Source organism: Falco cherrug, chromosome 4 (genome assembly GCF_023634085.1).
Source record: "Falco cherrug isolate bFalChe1 chromosome 4, bFalChe1.pri, whole genome shotgun sequence".
Taxonomy (NCBI): Eukaryota; Metazoa; Chordata; class Aves; order Falconiformes; family Falconidae; genus Falco; species Falco cherrug.
Window position 1 is genome coordinate 71,951,003 of NC_073700.1, and position 18,782 is coordinate 71,969,784.

The 18,782-nt window shown below is 38.2% G+C and overlaps 1 protein-coding gene across 1 annotated transcript in view; it reads right to left on the reverse strand.

Annotated features, from left to right (window-relative positions):
• Positions 1-18,782, reverse strand: part of MALRD1 (MAM and LDL receptor class A domain containing 1) — a 282,559-nt gene that overhangs the window by 107,977 nt on the left and 155,800 nt on the right. Inside the window, exon 28 of the mRNA XM_027800878.2 lies at positions 918-1,098. Coding sequence (XP_027656679.2) covers positions 918-1,098 — 181 coding nt within the window. The remainder of the gene's footprint in view (positions 1-917; positions 1,099-18,782) is intronic.

The following is an 18,782-nucleotide window of genomic DNA, read 5'->3' on the forward strand; positions in this document are numbered from 1 at the left end:
TCCTTTGATTTACATCACAGAGCAATTTCTGAATGCAAAACCCGCATTTTTCCGATGAAACTAGATCAAAAGATGCTCTCCAGAAGCGCACTTTCCATGTTCCACCTGATAATGGGCATCCACACCATGGCAGGAGATTAAAGCTTGCCCACATAACTTTCCCAAAATTCAAAGTGTTGATATATGGCATCAGTAATGACTGACTGACTCAACAAATCCACTTATATTGTGTCACCATGTTCCCTACCAGGGATGAAGACCACATCCTTTCTTGATGGAAGCCATGATCTTCCATAAAACCATAGTTTTTATCTTCCCTTTTTTAAAGGGAAACTCTGTTCCTATTTTAGCCTATATCCACAAAAGGATTAATTCAGTGAGTACTCTGTGAAGGAGTCAGAGGATTTCTTTACTTTGCTGGCCTTAACATTTGAACTGAGTTGGGAAAAGGAGTAGTGACCGTAGTTCATTTGTAGTTTCAACTCATTTTTATGACAAGTGCCTTTACGATAAAGCAGGGAGACCACAGGCTTCATGTGATGTAATCTCACATAATTTATATGCAATGATTATATACAAAATCAGACACTCAAGAACTTTCTAATGAATTAAGGAAGGAAAGTTCTTTCTCAAAACCAAATAAATCAAAGAAACAAAACCTCAAGCATTGCTTGGATTTATCTGCAATAATTTAGGGTGCAAACTCTGCACTACTAAAAGACTTTCTGTATGAGTAGTGGTATTGAAATTGTAAGAGCAAAAACATTCATAACTGATTTTATGATGCTTAATGCTTATTTCATAACTGACATTATGATGAAAACAGTAAAATCACAATGTATTTAAAAACAAGAAAGAACATCCTACATCTCTATTAGCATCCCTCTAGATGCTAGAAACTTCCCTCTTGAACTTACTTGTGGTGCAATTGTTGAACTCTATGTCATCTATTGCTGCTCCTCCTCCTAGGTCTCTGGTACGTATGCCTTCAAAGATAACTTCAAAATTCCTCAGTTTCCCCAAATGTAACTCGACTTTGTTCCACTCATCACCATGATTTCCTGATTCACTCCATATTTTCACAATCCCATCATCAGTCTGAAGTTTGAATAAAATATACATAGTAAAATACATGTAAATATGGATTATGAAATACCAGGTTTTGGGAAAAAAAAACCCAACAAAACAAAACCCAAAAACCAAAAATACAGAACACTGAAAGACACCCCTTAAGTTTTGTCAAGAAATGGTAAACATACACTTTGCTAGGATAACAGGAAAAGCAGCAAAATTAGATTATTACCATACAAATCACATAAACATCAATAGTAGATGGTTTCTCAGTACAGAAATTACTATGTGTATGATTGAACTCCAAAGCAGTCCATTTTGGTAGAGTCGTATTTAACTTTACATAATACTGAAAATCTTTCTTTGTGTTTAGAATATATTACTGGATGCAAGGTTAGACTACAATTCTAAAATTAGGGTATCAGATATGTAGAATCTTTAAAAAGTTGTGACAATAGTAATACAAGGGAGGAAAACCTAAGAAATATAAGATAATCATGTTTAGTGTAGTTTATTTGAAGGCAAGTAGGATGACTCTGACTTTCAAATATGCTAATATATTTTAAAGCTTTTCTTTAAATATACAATCATATGACCTAACTGGAAAGTCAGCAGCAAACAACATGCTTCATTTTATAGTAGTAGTATTAGAATGCAGATTCACCAGTTTCAATTGCTGTGAATGGATGTCACATCTATATGATGGCACAAAAAGTAAATATTTGCAAAAGTTTCATATATGTCAAAATTTATTTTTCTTTATGTTTGTGTGACTAATCATCCAAATTGTAAATTAGATTTTTTTGCTAGCCTTTTCTTATCAAAATTCATTAGTACTCCAGCTAGGGTTAATAAAAACACTGTGTGGTGCGTCAAACAGCTAAATGTAATGCAAGGGTTTTAAGAAAGGTTCTAATAACGAAGCTTCTAATAAAGCAGTACATGAACAAGCGAAATCTGAGGAAAATAGAGACAACAGTAAAAATAGGCAGGGAAAAAAATTAATTACATTTCTTTATACATGGTGAACCTGTTAGATCAGATTTATGTTAATAAGATCATCCTATGCATATTTATGATGAGAAAATCAATCTTTATATAAGATTATTGTAGACAGTGTATTCTGAGTAGATAAGTGCAGACAAGCATGCACAAAAATATTGTATTAGTTGTTTCTGAATCGGGGAACTCACAGAATTGTTGCTACCTGTTAGAAGGAGATCCCCAGACCTCCCAAAACACAGAATTACTGAAGTATGGCTTGACAATGGTGTTCTGGAACAGCATCTTTAATTGTAAAGCAGTTAGTTGAGAACAATGGCAACTTTGTGTTCAATTGCTAAAATGGAAAAAAAACCACAGGGAAGGGTCTCCATAACTGCATGTACAGTCATATTCAGCTGAACAACTCCATTGCTGCACACTACTAATGCTGTTGGGAGCAGTGGTGATAGCAGCCCTCTGTGAATCACTGTAGACTAAGCACACAAGCACCTACAGAGACAAGTTTAGGCATTGCGTCTTCAGATATTTCTCATTAGTTTAAAGCCGATGACACAGTCCATTAAAGAGAAAATAATATAACAGGACCTCACTGGTGCTTTGCACCACTAATTCCACAGTTGCTGACAACTGGTTGTGATTTTCTCAGTGTGTTTCTCCCAGTGCAACCCCTGACTCTGTGTGCCATCATGACAGAGATCCACTCTTTTTACAGACTCACAGAATCACAGACTATCTCAAGTTGGAAGGGACCCCTGAGGATCATCAAATCCAACTCCCTGCTCCTTGCAGCACTACCTAAAACTAAACCGTATGACTAAGAGTGTCGTCCAGATCCTCCTTGAACTCCGACAGGCTTGGTGCTATGACCGCTTCCCTGGAGAAGCTGTTCCAGTGACCAACCACCCTCCCAGTGAAGAAGCCCCTTTCAGGCCTATAATCAATGCACTTAAAGCGGACTGGAATCAGAATGAGTGTGAGACCCTTTCTAAAACTTCCACTTACATTTCAACCTGGAAACACAGCGAAGAAGACTCTGTATGTTAACACTGAGCTCAAAATGAGCAGATCCAGTAATCGATGATTTTAACAGTGGTAAAACAGTTTGGCAAATCTATCTTAACTTTACTCATATTATTCCTGGTCATCAAATATGTAGTCAACAATTTAACTTAGTTATTTCAGTAACTCAACAATATCTACTCCACTGATTCTGGTATTTTTTTAATAACCTCCAAAAGAGTATTACGTATTATTGGGGCAACTTGTTTAGTCTGCAAACATCTTCCATCTATCCATGACATGAATAAAATGGATGGTTACAATGAGTTATATTTGGCTTTAGTACCTCCAACATGGAATACAAAAACAAAACTTAGAAGAGAACACTCTTTTTTTTTTTTTTTGTAAATCTATTTGTTGTATCTGGAACCTCTTCTGTCTGCCCTTGAGAACTCTTTGGAATGGGAAAATTCCCCAAACTTTATTTGTAAGAAATTACTAATTTTACAAAAGTAGCTCAGTGCTGTATATTAGTGGTGAATTTAGGAGACTTAAAATGAAGTGGGCAATAATAATACTACTAAATGATAAAGGAATTCCTCTACTTTCATGCATTTAAGTGAGACAGAAAAATTCAAAACTTGCATCTATCCCAACGTTAAGCCCCAAGCCTATAAAAAAAGGACATGTGTTTAAGTTTGGATGTATGTAAGTCAGTGGAGCTTCTTAAACTGTACACAGATAAATATTTCTATAAAATCTGGAAATGTTAAGTGTGGCACAGTTAACCAGAATATAAGCGTCATGTCTATTGTCAGCCTGATTTTGATTGTTTTCACATTATATTACATGACGTTCTGTTCAGACTTGTATCATTTATCACGTTGATTTCTGACTAAAGGATGCTGCAAGTAACAAGAAATATTGATCACATATTTCTTTAGAAATATCCACATTAAAACGTTGTAGCAATCAATTTGTATATGGTATCATTGCCATCAACTACCAAATCTTTATGTAGTTACAGGAGCTGAGGCATGTTTTTTCCATAGTGAGACACTTTAATACTGTTTCCTAGGAAGATTCTTTTTCAGATAGAAACTTTGCAACAGAAATGACAGTCATCTTGCACTTCACAAATTCTTGAATGTGATATACAAATAAAGCACAGAAGAGAGGGACATTTCTTTTCCTGTCTGGGTTCACCGGTAGCAGTTCCTATACAACAGAAGCATTTCACAGTGTGTGAAAGGCTGATTTTTCATGCACCTAGCTACAGCTCTATGCTAACAAAACGAAAAGCAGCCTCATCCCCTGCCTAACTGCATGAAGGATGTTCTAATCCAGAGTGAAAAGTCCCTTCAAAAACACAATCCCTGCACATTGTCTGCATGAAACAGCCAAGGAAGAGGTGGGAAAGTGAGTCAAGCTTCCTGCTTGTCTCTCCCTTGCCCTCCCCAGGCCCAGGCAGTGGAGCTGGCCTGGCTAAGAGGTGTAAGGTATATACTTCTTCTGGATACATACTTGGCATGAGAGGATCATCATTTGTAAGCTTTGCAGATTCCATTTCATGAATTATTGTTTTGTTTTCTGCATTCTCCTGCCATTTAATCTGTCTGGTCCTTTGGCATTTCTTTCATATCTTTGGAATGCGTTTGCTTCTAAACCAGACAAATATGGCCTTGGGCGGGGGGGGGAAGGGAATAAATCAGTCTGTGCTTTGACCTGCCCATTGTATCCAGAAATTCTTTGATCTTTTTCACTCTCATATACATGTATTAATGTAAAAGAGAGATACTTAAGATAAAGATATGCAAAAGAGATATATGACAACCAGAAGAAACGTGTCTCAGTGTAGAGGAGCTTGGAGGTCACAGAGTCACCTTTCTTTCTGTTGTTATGAGGCTATTCTTCTACTGATACATACTCATACCGAGTGCTTAGATTGCTCTTCAACCTGGGCTGGTGGCAAAAGGCCCAGTTTAACTCTATGGTTCAACAGGCATAAAAAATGGTTAAGATCTGTGGCTTTGGCAGACGGTATCAGTAATGCCTGTGTGCAGGGCGGGTGGCTATGCTGGCTGTTACTCAGGGTGGAAATCCCATTTTCCAGTTACCCTGCAGGAGTTCAGCTGCATGTGGGCCTTGGCTAAAAAAATAAAAATATAGCCCTTTTCTGCTTTGTAAACATCATACCATAGGCTCCCCATATCCTTCTTTGCTACATTTATTTGCACGCGATCCTAGTGTCTCTTTTCCTCACACCAACACTTTTCTATCAAAGCCACATTACCTTCCTTATGTCTCATTACATTTGCCTTGGCCTGCCTTCCAGTTCTGATCTGTTCACCCCCCACCCTACCTTACATTCCTAAACACACATCATCCAGTTTCCTATTTGTATCCTCTTATTGCCTGCATTTGTACCTCAGCTAAGCAGAGTGACAAAGATTCTTGCATCACTTAAACCATCAGCCTGCTATCCTCAGTCAAAGTGGGTATTCCATGAAAAACTACCATCCAGAAGCCCGTGTACGTGAAAGGAAAAACACTTATCTCTCCAAACAAAAGGTTAAATTGTAGTTCTGAACTATGAAAGGTTCATAATTTTTGTCCATTACATATATGCAAGTCTTTGAAAGAGAAGGGTCTCAGTTCTCACTGACACAGAATGCACAAGCAAAGTATTTTTTGCCCTAAAGAACTTGCTCAAAATCTATTTTTTAATCAAGATATCTCATTAGACAGCAAAATGCTAACAATGACACATCCCTGCTAACATATTACAACCACCAGATCTTTTTTCTGTTCAGACTAAAATCTTCAGTATCTTTCTGTAGGTGTCTTCCTCAGCTGATGGGAAACGTAGCTGAAATAACCTTTCTACCTTATGTGTCATTTCATGACTTGTGAACAGCCCCACAATCTGCATGCCACTTAATTTTATGAGCATTAAAATCCTTCTAAATTCTTTTGCAGTCTATATTAATATTTTGTAAACTTTCTGCATGGCATCTGAAAAGACATCATAAGCTAAAAATCAGAAGTTGTCATCTCATAGGTTGAGGACTGCTAAAGGCCTTCATCCAGCTCTTGCTTTATGATCTGTATAGCCCATTCTCTAGACTACTTTGCCTCTCAGTGAACTGATTTTGCCTTCCCTAGCTGAATTCTACCTATAATACCAAAATAAACAATTTAAAAGTGCCTTTTATACCATTGTCCCAGCTTTATCTTTTATTCATTATTATCAAGAAGTTCCTCCCTTTGCTGGTCTAACTCATGATACACTGCCCATTTATTACATATTCAAATGTACAAAACCCTGTTTCCTCCTGAGCCCCATCCCTCTTCTGGGAAAAGGACTCTAAATATTTTTCCTTCCTTTGCAAGTGAAGTCTAGAAAAAAACCTTGCCAACAGTTAAGGTCTGGTTGAAGCTCTGTGACTCTCAGCCATGACCAATAATAGCATTTCACAGCTTCTTTGAAAAGTCAGTGAATCAGTGTGTCCTTTCAAAAATCCATCTTTGTATGTGCATATACCTGCCAATATTTCAGTTACAACACCTAACACTTAATTAGCACTTCAATAATGAGTATTTCAGGAGGCAACATTACAGCACTGAACTATCAGTAAAAATTCCAAGTATTATAATAATTCTTGGGATCTCAGATGTTTTCCTTATGCAAATAGAGGGAAACACTACAAATTCCTAGAAGGAAACAAGTTGCAGATCATCACAAGAGCAGGCAGAAGTTTCACTATGCAAACACAATCAGAGCAGCCAGCATAGTCCAAATGTTTCTGCAGATGAAAAATGAAACAGCCATGTTGCCCAGTTATACCTCCTGACAGACAAAAAGTTATTTTGCTATCAAACAAGCTAACATGGTAGCATATACCTCTGCCTATAGCAGAAAAGAGAGAAATTCAGTCCAATTTATCAATACTGTCCTCCCCACAGGTCAAGACTGGAATTATTTCTTCCATCCCAGAACAGTGGGAAGGGAGGGACTCAGCAGTCTCAATAGGCCTAATGATCACCTAATCTTGGTGCAGACAAAAACAGTTACAAAGGATTATTTGTTGGTCATATCCATAGGCTTTACAGGGCAAGTCTACCATGGCCTACAATAGAAGAACACCTGCTAGTTTATTATGTGTATTTCTACTTTTGACTTATTTCTTCATAGTATGTTGTTCACTATTTATTAGTGCAGACTGCTGCTGGGCAACACCTCTAGAAAGTTCCTTGGAACATAGTTTTTATTTCTTCATAATATATCATTCACTATTTATTAGTGCAGAATGCTGCTGGGCAACACCTCTGGAAAGTTCCAAAGAACATAATTTTTACAACCTGTTTTGTAATTCTGTACTTTATAATGCCCTAAACTCAACCTGAGAAATTCTGAAAGTCCAATGTTATCGACAGATCGGCTAACAAAGTTTCATTTCGTCCAAAAACACACACCAAGAGCACTAAAAACAGATGTAAAAGATTTTTTTTTTTCATGTAAGGCTCTGAAAAGTTATTATTAATTGCATGTCACTGCCCGTTATAGGTTGAATATAGTTGAAGGTCAAGCTGAGGTGGTAAGCCATCATTAGGTAAAACTTAACCGTAAAGGGCATGTTTTTCCATTGACTTGTAGCAATGGGTCCTGGTCTTCCACTGTCCCATCATGCTAAGCAATAAACACTCTCAGAAAATGGCAGAGTTACTTCTAAGACAACCATAACTTGTTTAGATCTGTAGGTCTATATACCTAGCCATATTGGAAAAATCCTATTCATATTCAAAGGACTTTTTTATTTATCTTCTGACAGTCTGAGGGGAATTATTTCTTAATGATTTCATTACATTGCAATTCAGAATCTTCTTCATGCTTGTGTTCATCTGAAGAATGATCTAAAGTGTTTATAAATTCTCTTCTGAGAACTTCAGGGGGAAAGTAGATCTTATTTGGCTCAACAACCTCATTAATGCACCTAGCAATACTAACAATAAAGGCAAGAGAAGGCTATCTTTATGTCTTAGAATTTCTTTTTATTTTGTGGCCTTGTTTAATATTTTTCTTACACAGCAGAGACCACCATTCTTCTCAAGGCTATATTTCTAACACAGTCAGAATGATATTAGGAACGGAATCCAAAGCAGGCAAGAAGATTTTGCAATTTTCCATTACAAGATGTTGCAAAGAAACTTTATGAAAACACTCTCTGTCAGAGGAATACACTACGTATTCCAGATGCGATTATAAAGGTTCCACTATGAGACAATCTGCCTTGTTACATCTGTGGTGAAACAGCAATGAAACCCAGATTTTGTTCTTGATCTGCACCTCTTCTGTTTGTGTTCTGATCAGGGTTCAAAATGTTTCCCGGGTTCCCTTTGCATCTGATATTTATTTATTTCAGCAGAGCCACAGGAAATGAAGCCAAGCTTACCAAATGGATGGAGGCAATAACAACATTTGCTAAATATTCCTGGACTCTTCAAATAAATACTCTTGAGAGCTTTTTAATCAGAGCAGAATATTTTCAAATGATTCTTCAAAAAACATTAACTGTTTATTATCAATACCATAAAAAGACTTTTGAGATACCTTGCTACAAAAGGCTTCTCTTCCTGTTGCACCCTTCAGACTTTCCAGAGCAGTCAAACCCTTTCTACATACTTTTTTAAACTGTTAGGAAAAAGCTTTTCTCCTATGCTTTCAGGTTCCTTTGAAAACAGTATCTTCCTGGCAAGCTGTCATCATTCAGAATTTTTAAAACAGGATATGTGTTATGCAAAGCACAGAACGAGCATAACGTGACTTTAACTGTCAGTGCTCATTTCTCTAGCTTTTGAGGGATGGTAATCCCTCTGTTTCACAAGAGTATTTCAGGAGGGCAGTTTACTTTTCAGGCTATTTCTTCTTGGTTTAGAATCAAGCATGTTTTTATGGTGTGCAAATGAAGTTAACTAATAAACTTGGTTTTAACAAAGCTTTACTTCCCTTGATTTACATATCATCATTACAGCCTTTCAAACTGAGTAAGTTTGAAAAGTAGTTTGCTGAAATATCCCATGATGAGGGATATTTCCCTTCCCCGCTTCCTGCTTTTACTCAACAAGGAGTGGAGTGCAGTCCTGCAATTTTACAGTTACATCAAAGAAACAGGAGGTGGAAGGAAGAAAAATTCATGGCTTTTCCACATTTGCTCATATTTTAAAGACCTTTTCTATGAAGCTGTATTTTTCCAAATTATACAACAGTGAATATCTTTGCTGGAATTTCTAATATAATCTATCTACTTTAAGTTTCATTGCTTGAGAGTAAGTTCTATTTTCAGAAGGTTCCAAGCACCTTCCTTATAGTTTTGTGCCGTTGCGACCTCAACACTGCAGTACACAGAATACTTGCTTATTTTTAAAGATCTCAGTTCCTATGATTAAGTCTTTCCTACATAGCTTGGGGGGGGAAAAAAAAAGCGAGCATATTAAAATGCAATAAAACTGAAGACTAATGCTGTAGAGCAGACTCTTTTATCTTAAAAGAAAAAGATGTAGTTAATGTGTCTTCTTTACCTACAGTTGTTTTCAGAGCACATGACAGATTCTATCTTTTTTTCATTTCTCACTGATTTTCACTTAAAATTTAACTTCCTAAAAGAATATTACTTAGATTATTTGAAAACAGTAACTGAACCCTACAAAGTTTGACCTTACATTCCTTTCAAACAAAAAAAGCTCTATATCGGATAAATCTGTATACGGTATCAAATCATTAAAATTAATTGAGTCAAAGAATTCACCCAAGATTTGAATAGTAAATTATTTTTTTTTCTTTTCCTCTTTTCTGTTTTCTTTTTTTCCCCCCTTTTTTTCTTCATTTCTTCTTTTCTTATGGTGACATGAAGAAAAATGAAAGCAGACAATAAGGTTATGAAAATGTGAGTTATGAATGAGCATGTGTGTCCCCTGTCACACTGTCAATCACCAGACTGGTAACAATTCAATGCAAACAGTTCAGCAGCACTTTATAACAGCGCTAGTTACAATAACTCATGTCAGCTTTGACAGGCTACTTTATTTTAGAGAAAGACACATACTCTGTATGTTAAGTGTAAGGTTGGTTATTGTGCATGCAAACAAACCAAATAAAGCATTTGTACAAGTTGTTGGTCATGTTGGAAAATCTGGGCACAGCAGTAGTCATTTACTACTCTGCCCTTAGCTACTGCTTTGAAAATTTGTCTTTCCTATTAAATAACCCAAAGAGACTTGTGGTTAATATTATCATTACATTTAGAAAAATACTGCTAATTATCTGAATGTTGAAGCTCTACATTAAACATATAATTCCAAAATTATTAAGTCCACCTAGAATATCTCTGAGAGAGACAAATAGAAACAATTCCAACGTAGGGAGAGTTTTTAAACTTGAAATTAACCTTTCCATCACTAAACTGAGGGATGCTAAGGGATGCATGCCACAGGATTATGAAATATTCAGCAAATGGAGGTAAAAATGAAAGAAGAAAAAACAACAACAACAACAAAAAATCAGGTAACAGCACTGCAACAATCTACAGAGTAATGGTCTCAAAAGACAGGAAAATGTTACTGATGAGTATGCAATAGGGCGAGTTTTACTTTAGGTATTTGCTGCTGAAAGTGATGAGCTTACTTAAGTTCCAATGGCTTCAATGAAGATTCATGATTCTCAGCACTGAAAAGAATACATTAAAAATAAGTTTCTCTCTAATTTTTCTGTTATATTTTGACAGGAACAAGAAACACTAGACAAGTATGTCTCTGCCTTCTTTAAAAAACACTTGAAAAAAAGTCATCAAGCTGATCAAATGGTATCTTTAAGAAATTACTTGATCCAGGCAAAATGTATACTGACTAAGTACATTAGTATGCATGAAAAATTGGCTTTATTTTTAAGGATAACTTACAAAATCACATAATTTCATTTTCACAGTGCATTACAGAAAGAAGGAAAACAGCAAGATGAAACACTGATATTTCAGCCTTCAAGCCTTTTATTAGACAATCTGCATGTATTAGTCTCAGCAGGTTTTCATAATAAGAGTTAATGACAAAGCCCATCCATCCATCCCTTTCATTTCCTCCTTTGTGTAAAGCATTAAGATGATTTTCACTCTCAGAAGTATCTTTTCCCCAATTTTCATTTCCAAAATTAACATCACTGTAATAAAGTAGTATGTATTTCAGCAAGAAACATGCATTCTAATGAACAAACTCAATAAATAAACTTATACCACTGATAAAATTCCTTTTTTTAAATGCACCACGTTTTGAATTCTGGAATCTCATAGTTAATTCCTTCAGAGCATCAGAAGGCATAAACAGCTCACCCTCTCATGCATGCAGCACTTCTAATACTTCTAGGAGCTAAATAGACTCTTGGTTCTTAATTGCTCTAAGTGCTGAGTTGAGAAAAGCCAGCTTCAAAAACACTGATAAAAAACAACCGATAATTCATCTGAAGACAGGATTTTGTTTCAAGCAGATAGGCATTTCAAGGCACAACAATTAAGTTGCTCATTAGCAAAGCTGAAGTTATACTTTTAAAATTCTTATTTTGGAAAAGAAGTGTATACTGGGAAGGCAAGAACACTTTACTAGCTTTCTTTGAATTATTCTGTGAGTATCACCTTAAAACTTGGATTTATACTGTCACAACTATTAAATCTATGAAATTTCATTATAGACAGCTTTCATTTATAACCAAGCAAACTCTTTCCTTTCTTGTTTACATCTTTCTACATACCTGTGATAGTGTTTCCCTCAAATATTCTTTTATGTGCTTAGGCTCTTAAAACACATTTTCATTCCGTACACTATTCTTACCAATTAGACCAGAGAAATAAAACTTCTGCTCTTTGTAAAAGAGGATTCATTAGGTATGTTGTACTACTTCATCCTGCCTTCATTTCCTAGCCCTTCCAGCCCTCCTTTCTCCTCAAACGCAAAAATTTCTTATTCATTTCCTAGCATAATCCACCTATGTTTGAATTTCGTTTCTAGGTAGCTTAAGGGATACAACTGTGATTGCTTGGTTTTCATATTTTCCCTTCCGTTCTACCACTAAGACTGAGTAACGATAAGCATCAAAGCCATTTTTTAAGACCATGAGCATTTCAAGCAGCTTAGTTCCATTTTGTCTCAGACCTTGTCACAGCTTTGTTTTACTCATGTTTTACAAGTCTCCTCAGACTGTACCCATCTTAGACTTGAGACAACTGTCATTTTCTGGAAAACCAAAGCTTGCAAGAGAAATAATCACACTTGCAAAAATTCTAGGAAGACTCTGGGCAACTGCTATAACCCTCCATAATGTCAAATGTAAGGACAGTGTGCTAAACGTTGTGTAATGCTATATTCCTTGGATTATAAAATAAAAGCCACAGAATCTCAGAATGCTCAGGGTTGGAAGGGACCTCTGGAGATCTGCTAAAGCAGGTTCACCTAGAGCAGGTTGCAAAGGATCACATCCAGGCAAGTTTGCAATGTCCCCAGAGAAGGAGACTCCACAGCCTCTCTGGGCAGCCTGTTCCAGTGCTCTGTCACCCTCAAAGGCAAGAAGTGCTTCCTCACATTCAGGTGGAACTCCCTGTGCTGCAGTTTGTGCCCGTTTCCCCTTGTCCTGTCACTGGGCACCACTGAAAAGAGCCTGGCCCTGTCCTCTAGACACCTGCCCTTAAGATACTTGTATGCATTGATAAGGTCCCCTCCCAGTCTTCTCTTTTCCAGGCTGAACAGGCCCAGCTCTCTCAGCCTTTCCTCATTAGGGACATGCTCCAGGCCTCTCATCATCTTCACAGCCCTCTGCTGGACCCTCTCCAGAGGTTCCCTGTCTCTCGTCAACTGGGGAGCTCAGAACTGGACACAGCACTCCAGATGCAGCCTCACCAGAGCAGAGTATAGAAGGATCATCTCCTTCCACCTGCTGGCTACACTGCTGCTTAATGCCTCCCAGGGTACCATTGGCCTTCTTGGCCACAAGGGCATGCTGCTGGCTCACGGGCACCTTGCTGTTCTCCAGCACTCCCAGGTCCTTCTTGGCAGAGCTGCCTTCCAGCAGGTCAGCCCCAGCCTGCACTGGTGAGTGGAGTTACTTCTCCCCACATGCAGGATCCTACATTTGCTCTTGTTGAACTTCATTAAGTTCACTGCCACCCAACTCTCCAGCCTGCCCAGGTCTCGCTGAATGGCAGCGCAGCCTCCTGGTGCATCAGCCACTCCTCCCAGCTTTCTAACATCAGCGACCTTCCAAGGGTACACTCTGTCCCTTCATCCAGGTCCCTGCTGAATAAGTTGAACAGGACTGGACCCAGTACTGACCTGTGGGGCACACCGCTGGCTACAGGCCTCCAGCCAGACTCTGTGTGGCTGATCACAAGACTCTGAGCTCCGCCATTCAGCCAGTTCTCAGTACACCTCACTGTCCACTCATCCATCCCACACTTCCTGAGCTTATGTATTGGGATGTCATGTGTCAAAAGCCTTGCTGAGATCAAGGCAGACAACATCCACTGCTCTCTCCTCATCTACTCAGCCAGTCATTAGGCTATCAGGTTGGTCAGGCATGGTTTCCCCTCGGTGAATCCATGCTAACTACTTCTGATAACATTGTTTTCCTCCACATGCTTAGAGATGACCTCCAGGATGAGCTGTTCCATCACCTTTCCAGGGATGAAGGTGAAGCTGACCAGCCTGTAGTTGCCTGGATCCTCGTTCTTGCCCTTTTTGAAGTTTGGAGTGGCATTGGTTGTCCACTTCCTCCAAAGTGACCTCCATGACCGTTCAAAGATGATGGAGTGTGGCTTAGTAATAACATCTGCCAGCTTCCTCAGCACTTGGGGTTGCATCCCATTGAGGCCCGTGCATTTGTCAATGTCAAGTTTGCTTAAGTGATCTCTAAAATGATCCTCCTCAATCAAGTGAAATTCTTCCTTTCTCCAGAATTTCTCTCTTGCCTCCAGGGTCTGGGAAACTGGAGGGCCAGCCTTGGCAGTGAAGACTGAAACAAAGGTGGCATTCACTAACTCTGTCTTCTGTATGGACTTTGTCACCAGGGCATCCACCTCATTCAGCAGTGGGCCCACATTTTCCCTAATCATTCTTTTCCTGGCAATGCACTTGAAGAAGCCCTTCTTGTCCTTGATGTCCCTCACCAGATTTAATTCCAAATGGACTTTAGCCTTCCTCGTCATCTCGCTGTATGTTCTGACAACATCTCTATATTTTACCGAGTGGCCTGTCCCTTTTTCCACATCCTGTAAACTTCCTTATTCTGTTTGAGGTCTGACAGAAGCTCCTTACCCATCATGCAGGCTTTCTGCCCCCTCGTTTGATTTTTCACTCATAGGGATGTACTTATCTTGACATTGGAGGAAGTGATGCTTGAATATCAGCCAGCTCTTTTGGACACACCTACCTTCTAGAGTCCTAACCCATGGGATTCCTTCAGGTAGGTTCTGGAAGAGGTCAAACTTAGCTCTCCTGAAGCCCAGGGTTTCAATCCTAATCATTGCCATTGTTCCTCCATACAGAATCCTGAACCCCACCATCTTATTGTCACTGCAGCCAAGGCTGCCGCCAAACTTCACAGCCCCAACCAGTCCTTCTTTTTTTTGTGAGTACAAAGTCTAAAAGCACATCTTGTCTCACTGTCTCCTCCACAACCTGCATCAAGAAGCCATCAACAATGCTCTGCAGGAACCTCCTGGACTGCATAAGGCTAGCTGAGCTGTCTTTCCAACAGATATCAGAAAGGTTGAAGTCCTCCATGAGAATCAGGGCCTGTAACTGTGAAGCTACCTCAAATTGTAAAAGGTCTCATTGACTTCCTCTTCCTGATCAGGTGGCCTGTAGAAAACACCCACAACAGTATCCCCCATGTTGCTCTGCCCCTTAATCTTTACCCACAAGCTCTTGACTCGTTCTGCATGCACCCAAGGGAAAGCCCAATACATTCCAGTTGCTCCCTCACATAAAGACCAACTCCACCACCTCTCCTTGCTGGCCTGTCTTTCCTAAAAAGTACTCGGCTATCCACAACAGCATTCCAGTCATGTGAAGTATCCTACCATGTTTCTGTAATTGTAATGAGATCATGGCCCTGCGACCGCACACAGATCTCAAATTCTTCCTGTTTATTCCCCATTCTGCATGCGTTGATGTACAGGCAATTCAGAGAGGGAATCGAGCACACAGGTGTGCAAGAGGATCAACCATAACCATGCACATCCTTGAGGAGGCTGACCTTCTGGTACTCATCTTGGGAAGTAGCTAAGGAACATATATCACTGCTCTGGTTGGCCTGGTTTATTTCCCTGTTGAATGTGATGGCATGAGTATCGCCACTTTGAACACCTCTACCCCAAATCCTTCAGTTTAAAGCCTGCCTCACCAAGCTGGCCAGCCTGCTGTCAAAGTCAAACCTTTACTTACACTGACTGCCTAAACAAATGCAGAACATATAGAGTAAGAGATGTAAAAAACAGTTTTGAATAAAGATCATGAAAAGACATTTGCAGAAATGAGATAACCTCAAATCTGTCATGTTTTTCCTCCTACAGAGAATACTCTGAATATCATATTTGAAGATGTGAGGCAAAATCACATATTAAATTTCAGCTTTTTATTAAGCAGCTTTAACTCTTTAACACATCTTCTATACATCTTAAGCGTAAAATCAAAGAACTTGAAAATAGTGTTGCTAACTCTTACCACTCCTTATCCTTTAAGAGTCATACATTAGATCATCTCCCCAGTGCTGCTTAATATTCTCCTTTATCAGTTGGGGTATGGAATGAGAGAAGGAACACAAACTTGTCTAAATAGGAGCTGCATACCTCTAATAACTGCAGAAGCAGTGATGACACCCATTTTGCATCCTGACCTCAGAGCACCCAGCAGGGAGGGACCTGGCTTGGCACAGCCCCCCTGCATGCCTTGGGAAGACATGGTGAAACTGGGACATGGGCAAAACTCACATCTCAGGACCACAGATTACACCAGATGCTGCCAATGTGTATTTGTCCAGGACGTTTTTTTAGGACGATAGTGAAGCACCTTTCTTTTCATGTATGCCTGTGCCTATCTATTAATGCACACTGTCTGAAGTAAGTCAGATGATGTAAAGGTGTTTGACATTTTCATTGTCTTTAAAAACTTTCAGCTAGGACAGAAAGTATACATGAGCTGCATAAAAAATGAGACTTTGTCATTTTTCTCTGTGGGCACTGAAACAGAAAGAAAATATATCTCTCACTCCCAAAAATGAAAGAAATTAATCTGGTCTAGATGTTCGCACGCTGAATTGGTGTTTAACACAAAGTAAATGGAAAGATTGATAAATTGCTTGACTCAGATAAGTATCTACCAGTTTGGACACTTACTCAATATTTAATTGAATTTCAAACTTTTCAGGCAATGGGACCAAAATTAGCTTACTCTTTGGCACATCTTATCTTGGAAAAATTTATTACTGCATGTGGCCAGCCCTGGACAAGAAACGTGCTCGGAAGTGGAGCACCTTACTTTAATCAACCACATGGATCAAAGTCCTGCTTGAGTGACACAGTGGGCAAGCAGAAGCTGTGCTGGTGGGACTAACTTTTCTTCTCTGAAACTTTGACAGTTAGTGGTTAAAGCCAGAAGCATTTTTCTATTCATAGTCTCAGTGTTTACAAAATCAGTCCCATGAGGTAGGAATTATGAAATCAGTCTCTGCGAAAGTCCTCTCAGCTCTTCAAAATGTGAAGTTTTGCTCATGAAGAATTAAAGCATTACCATTACAGCTGCCTTGAAAACTAAAAGCCCAAAGGAAAAGCTAATTCAGTTGAACAAAACATTTGGAATCTTTCAGAGATTTTCTTTGTTTTATTCAGTATTTCAATTTAGCAATCTACCTCAAATACCACTTTGATTCTGTACATAAAACAATGTAAAGAGTGGGAAAACATACCTCTACAGGGATTCGGTTGAGAGAAAAATAAAAAAAAAAAAAAAAAGGAAAAAAAAAAGGAGAAAACAAATACATACATCTGCCGTAAACATACTTTTTTTTTTTTAAAAAAAGTAAGATCCTGTTAGGGCAGTATGATAAAATTGTAAGACTAGTAATAGTTCTTAAGACTAGCAATAGCAATTCTTAATTCTTGCACAGTGACATTTAAACTTCCAAGGTTTTACTAAATATTTCATCTGTCACTTCTTCGAAGTGACAAGTCTGCAGGACAATGACTGACATGAATATTCCCTATTAATCATCAAAGAGTATCTTATGCTTTTTCAGATGTATAAAGGAGTGATTACTGTCAGTCAGGTGTCATCCCTACTTTGATGTAGTGAGAGGTTCACTGGGATATAACTGTAATTCTTTCTTTGTGACATTTACTTTTACAGCCTATTTGTATTCTAATAGAATGTTCTTTTCAATTAGATTGTAGCTTTTGGGCTTGTAGAAATATAGAACAGGTCCTTTGGGATATTAGAAAAACTGGACAGATTCAGAGGACTCAAAACACTAAGGCTGAAAAACATAGGAAGTTCTTTATACAGTCAAAGATCGATTAGGTATTTTTAAGCTTCACTGACTTGATCCTGAGCAAAGAGACATCTTTAAGAAGAATTCTCAAGTCCTGTCTCTATAATATCTGATGGATACAATTATTTATTTCTTAGAGAATGCCAAGAAACCAGAAACTGATTTAAATTTTTCATTTGTAGTTATGAAATACACAACACATATAAAAATATTCTCTACAAATTGAGGGCTCTCATAACTGACAGATCTTATTATATTAAAACACCTCAGTAAGATTCCCTTCAGTAAGATAGGGAAGTAGAAGATAAAAATCTGCAAACAGACTCATGAGAGCTTGGTGTTTGGATTGCCAGCACAGATATTAAATATGTATGTAAATATCCAAAAATATTTACCAAAATATCCAAATTCAAATATTTATCCAGTGACATTACTGAATGTACCCAATATTGCCAAGTAAATGTTACTACATACAGTTACATGTCTACCGGGAGCTATATGGAAAGCAACAGCCACCTTTCCTCTTACAGATGCTTTCTTTAGAATGAGAAAAATCATATTCAAGGCTTCCATTGACATAGTGAGTAAAACCCCACCGTCAACAAGAGGCTAGGGTGACCACTGCAGTGGCTCCGCTGGAAGCATCTATGACTTTAAGTAACAGGAATGTCATCCACATTGGGACAAATGACAATTTAATGACAGGTCTTGTGATCTTAACATGTTTCTTCGAAAAGAAAGCTACATGCTGGAGCAAGCGCAGAGATCTCTTTCTAAGATATCTTTCCTGTGGTAACATAGAAATAATTTGCCTACATTAAGGCAAAATGATAGGCCTGAAAACCATGAGAACAAGCAGCAGCCACACTTCAAATACGTAAAAGAGAATTTGTAATAATTTGCAGTAATTTGCAACCTGTCAAACAAATACATATAAAACTAAGGTTTAACAGGAAAGTCACTGGCATTTTTTCTCTTCCATTAATTTTTTGGTTTTCAGTGAAAATCTCTCAGATAACTTTCCATTTACTCCTAGTGCAGCAACTGTTACACAGTCCACTTCTGCTTTATAGTTTCAGTAGATGTGATAACCTCAATTTCCAATTTCCACTTCAGTTTTTCTCTA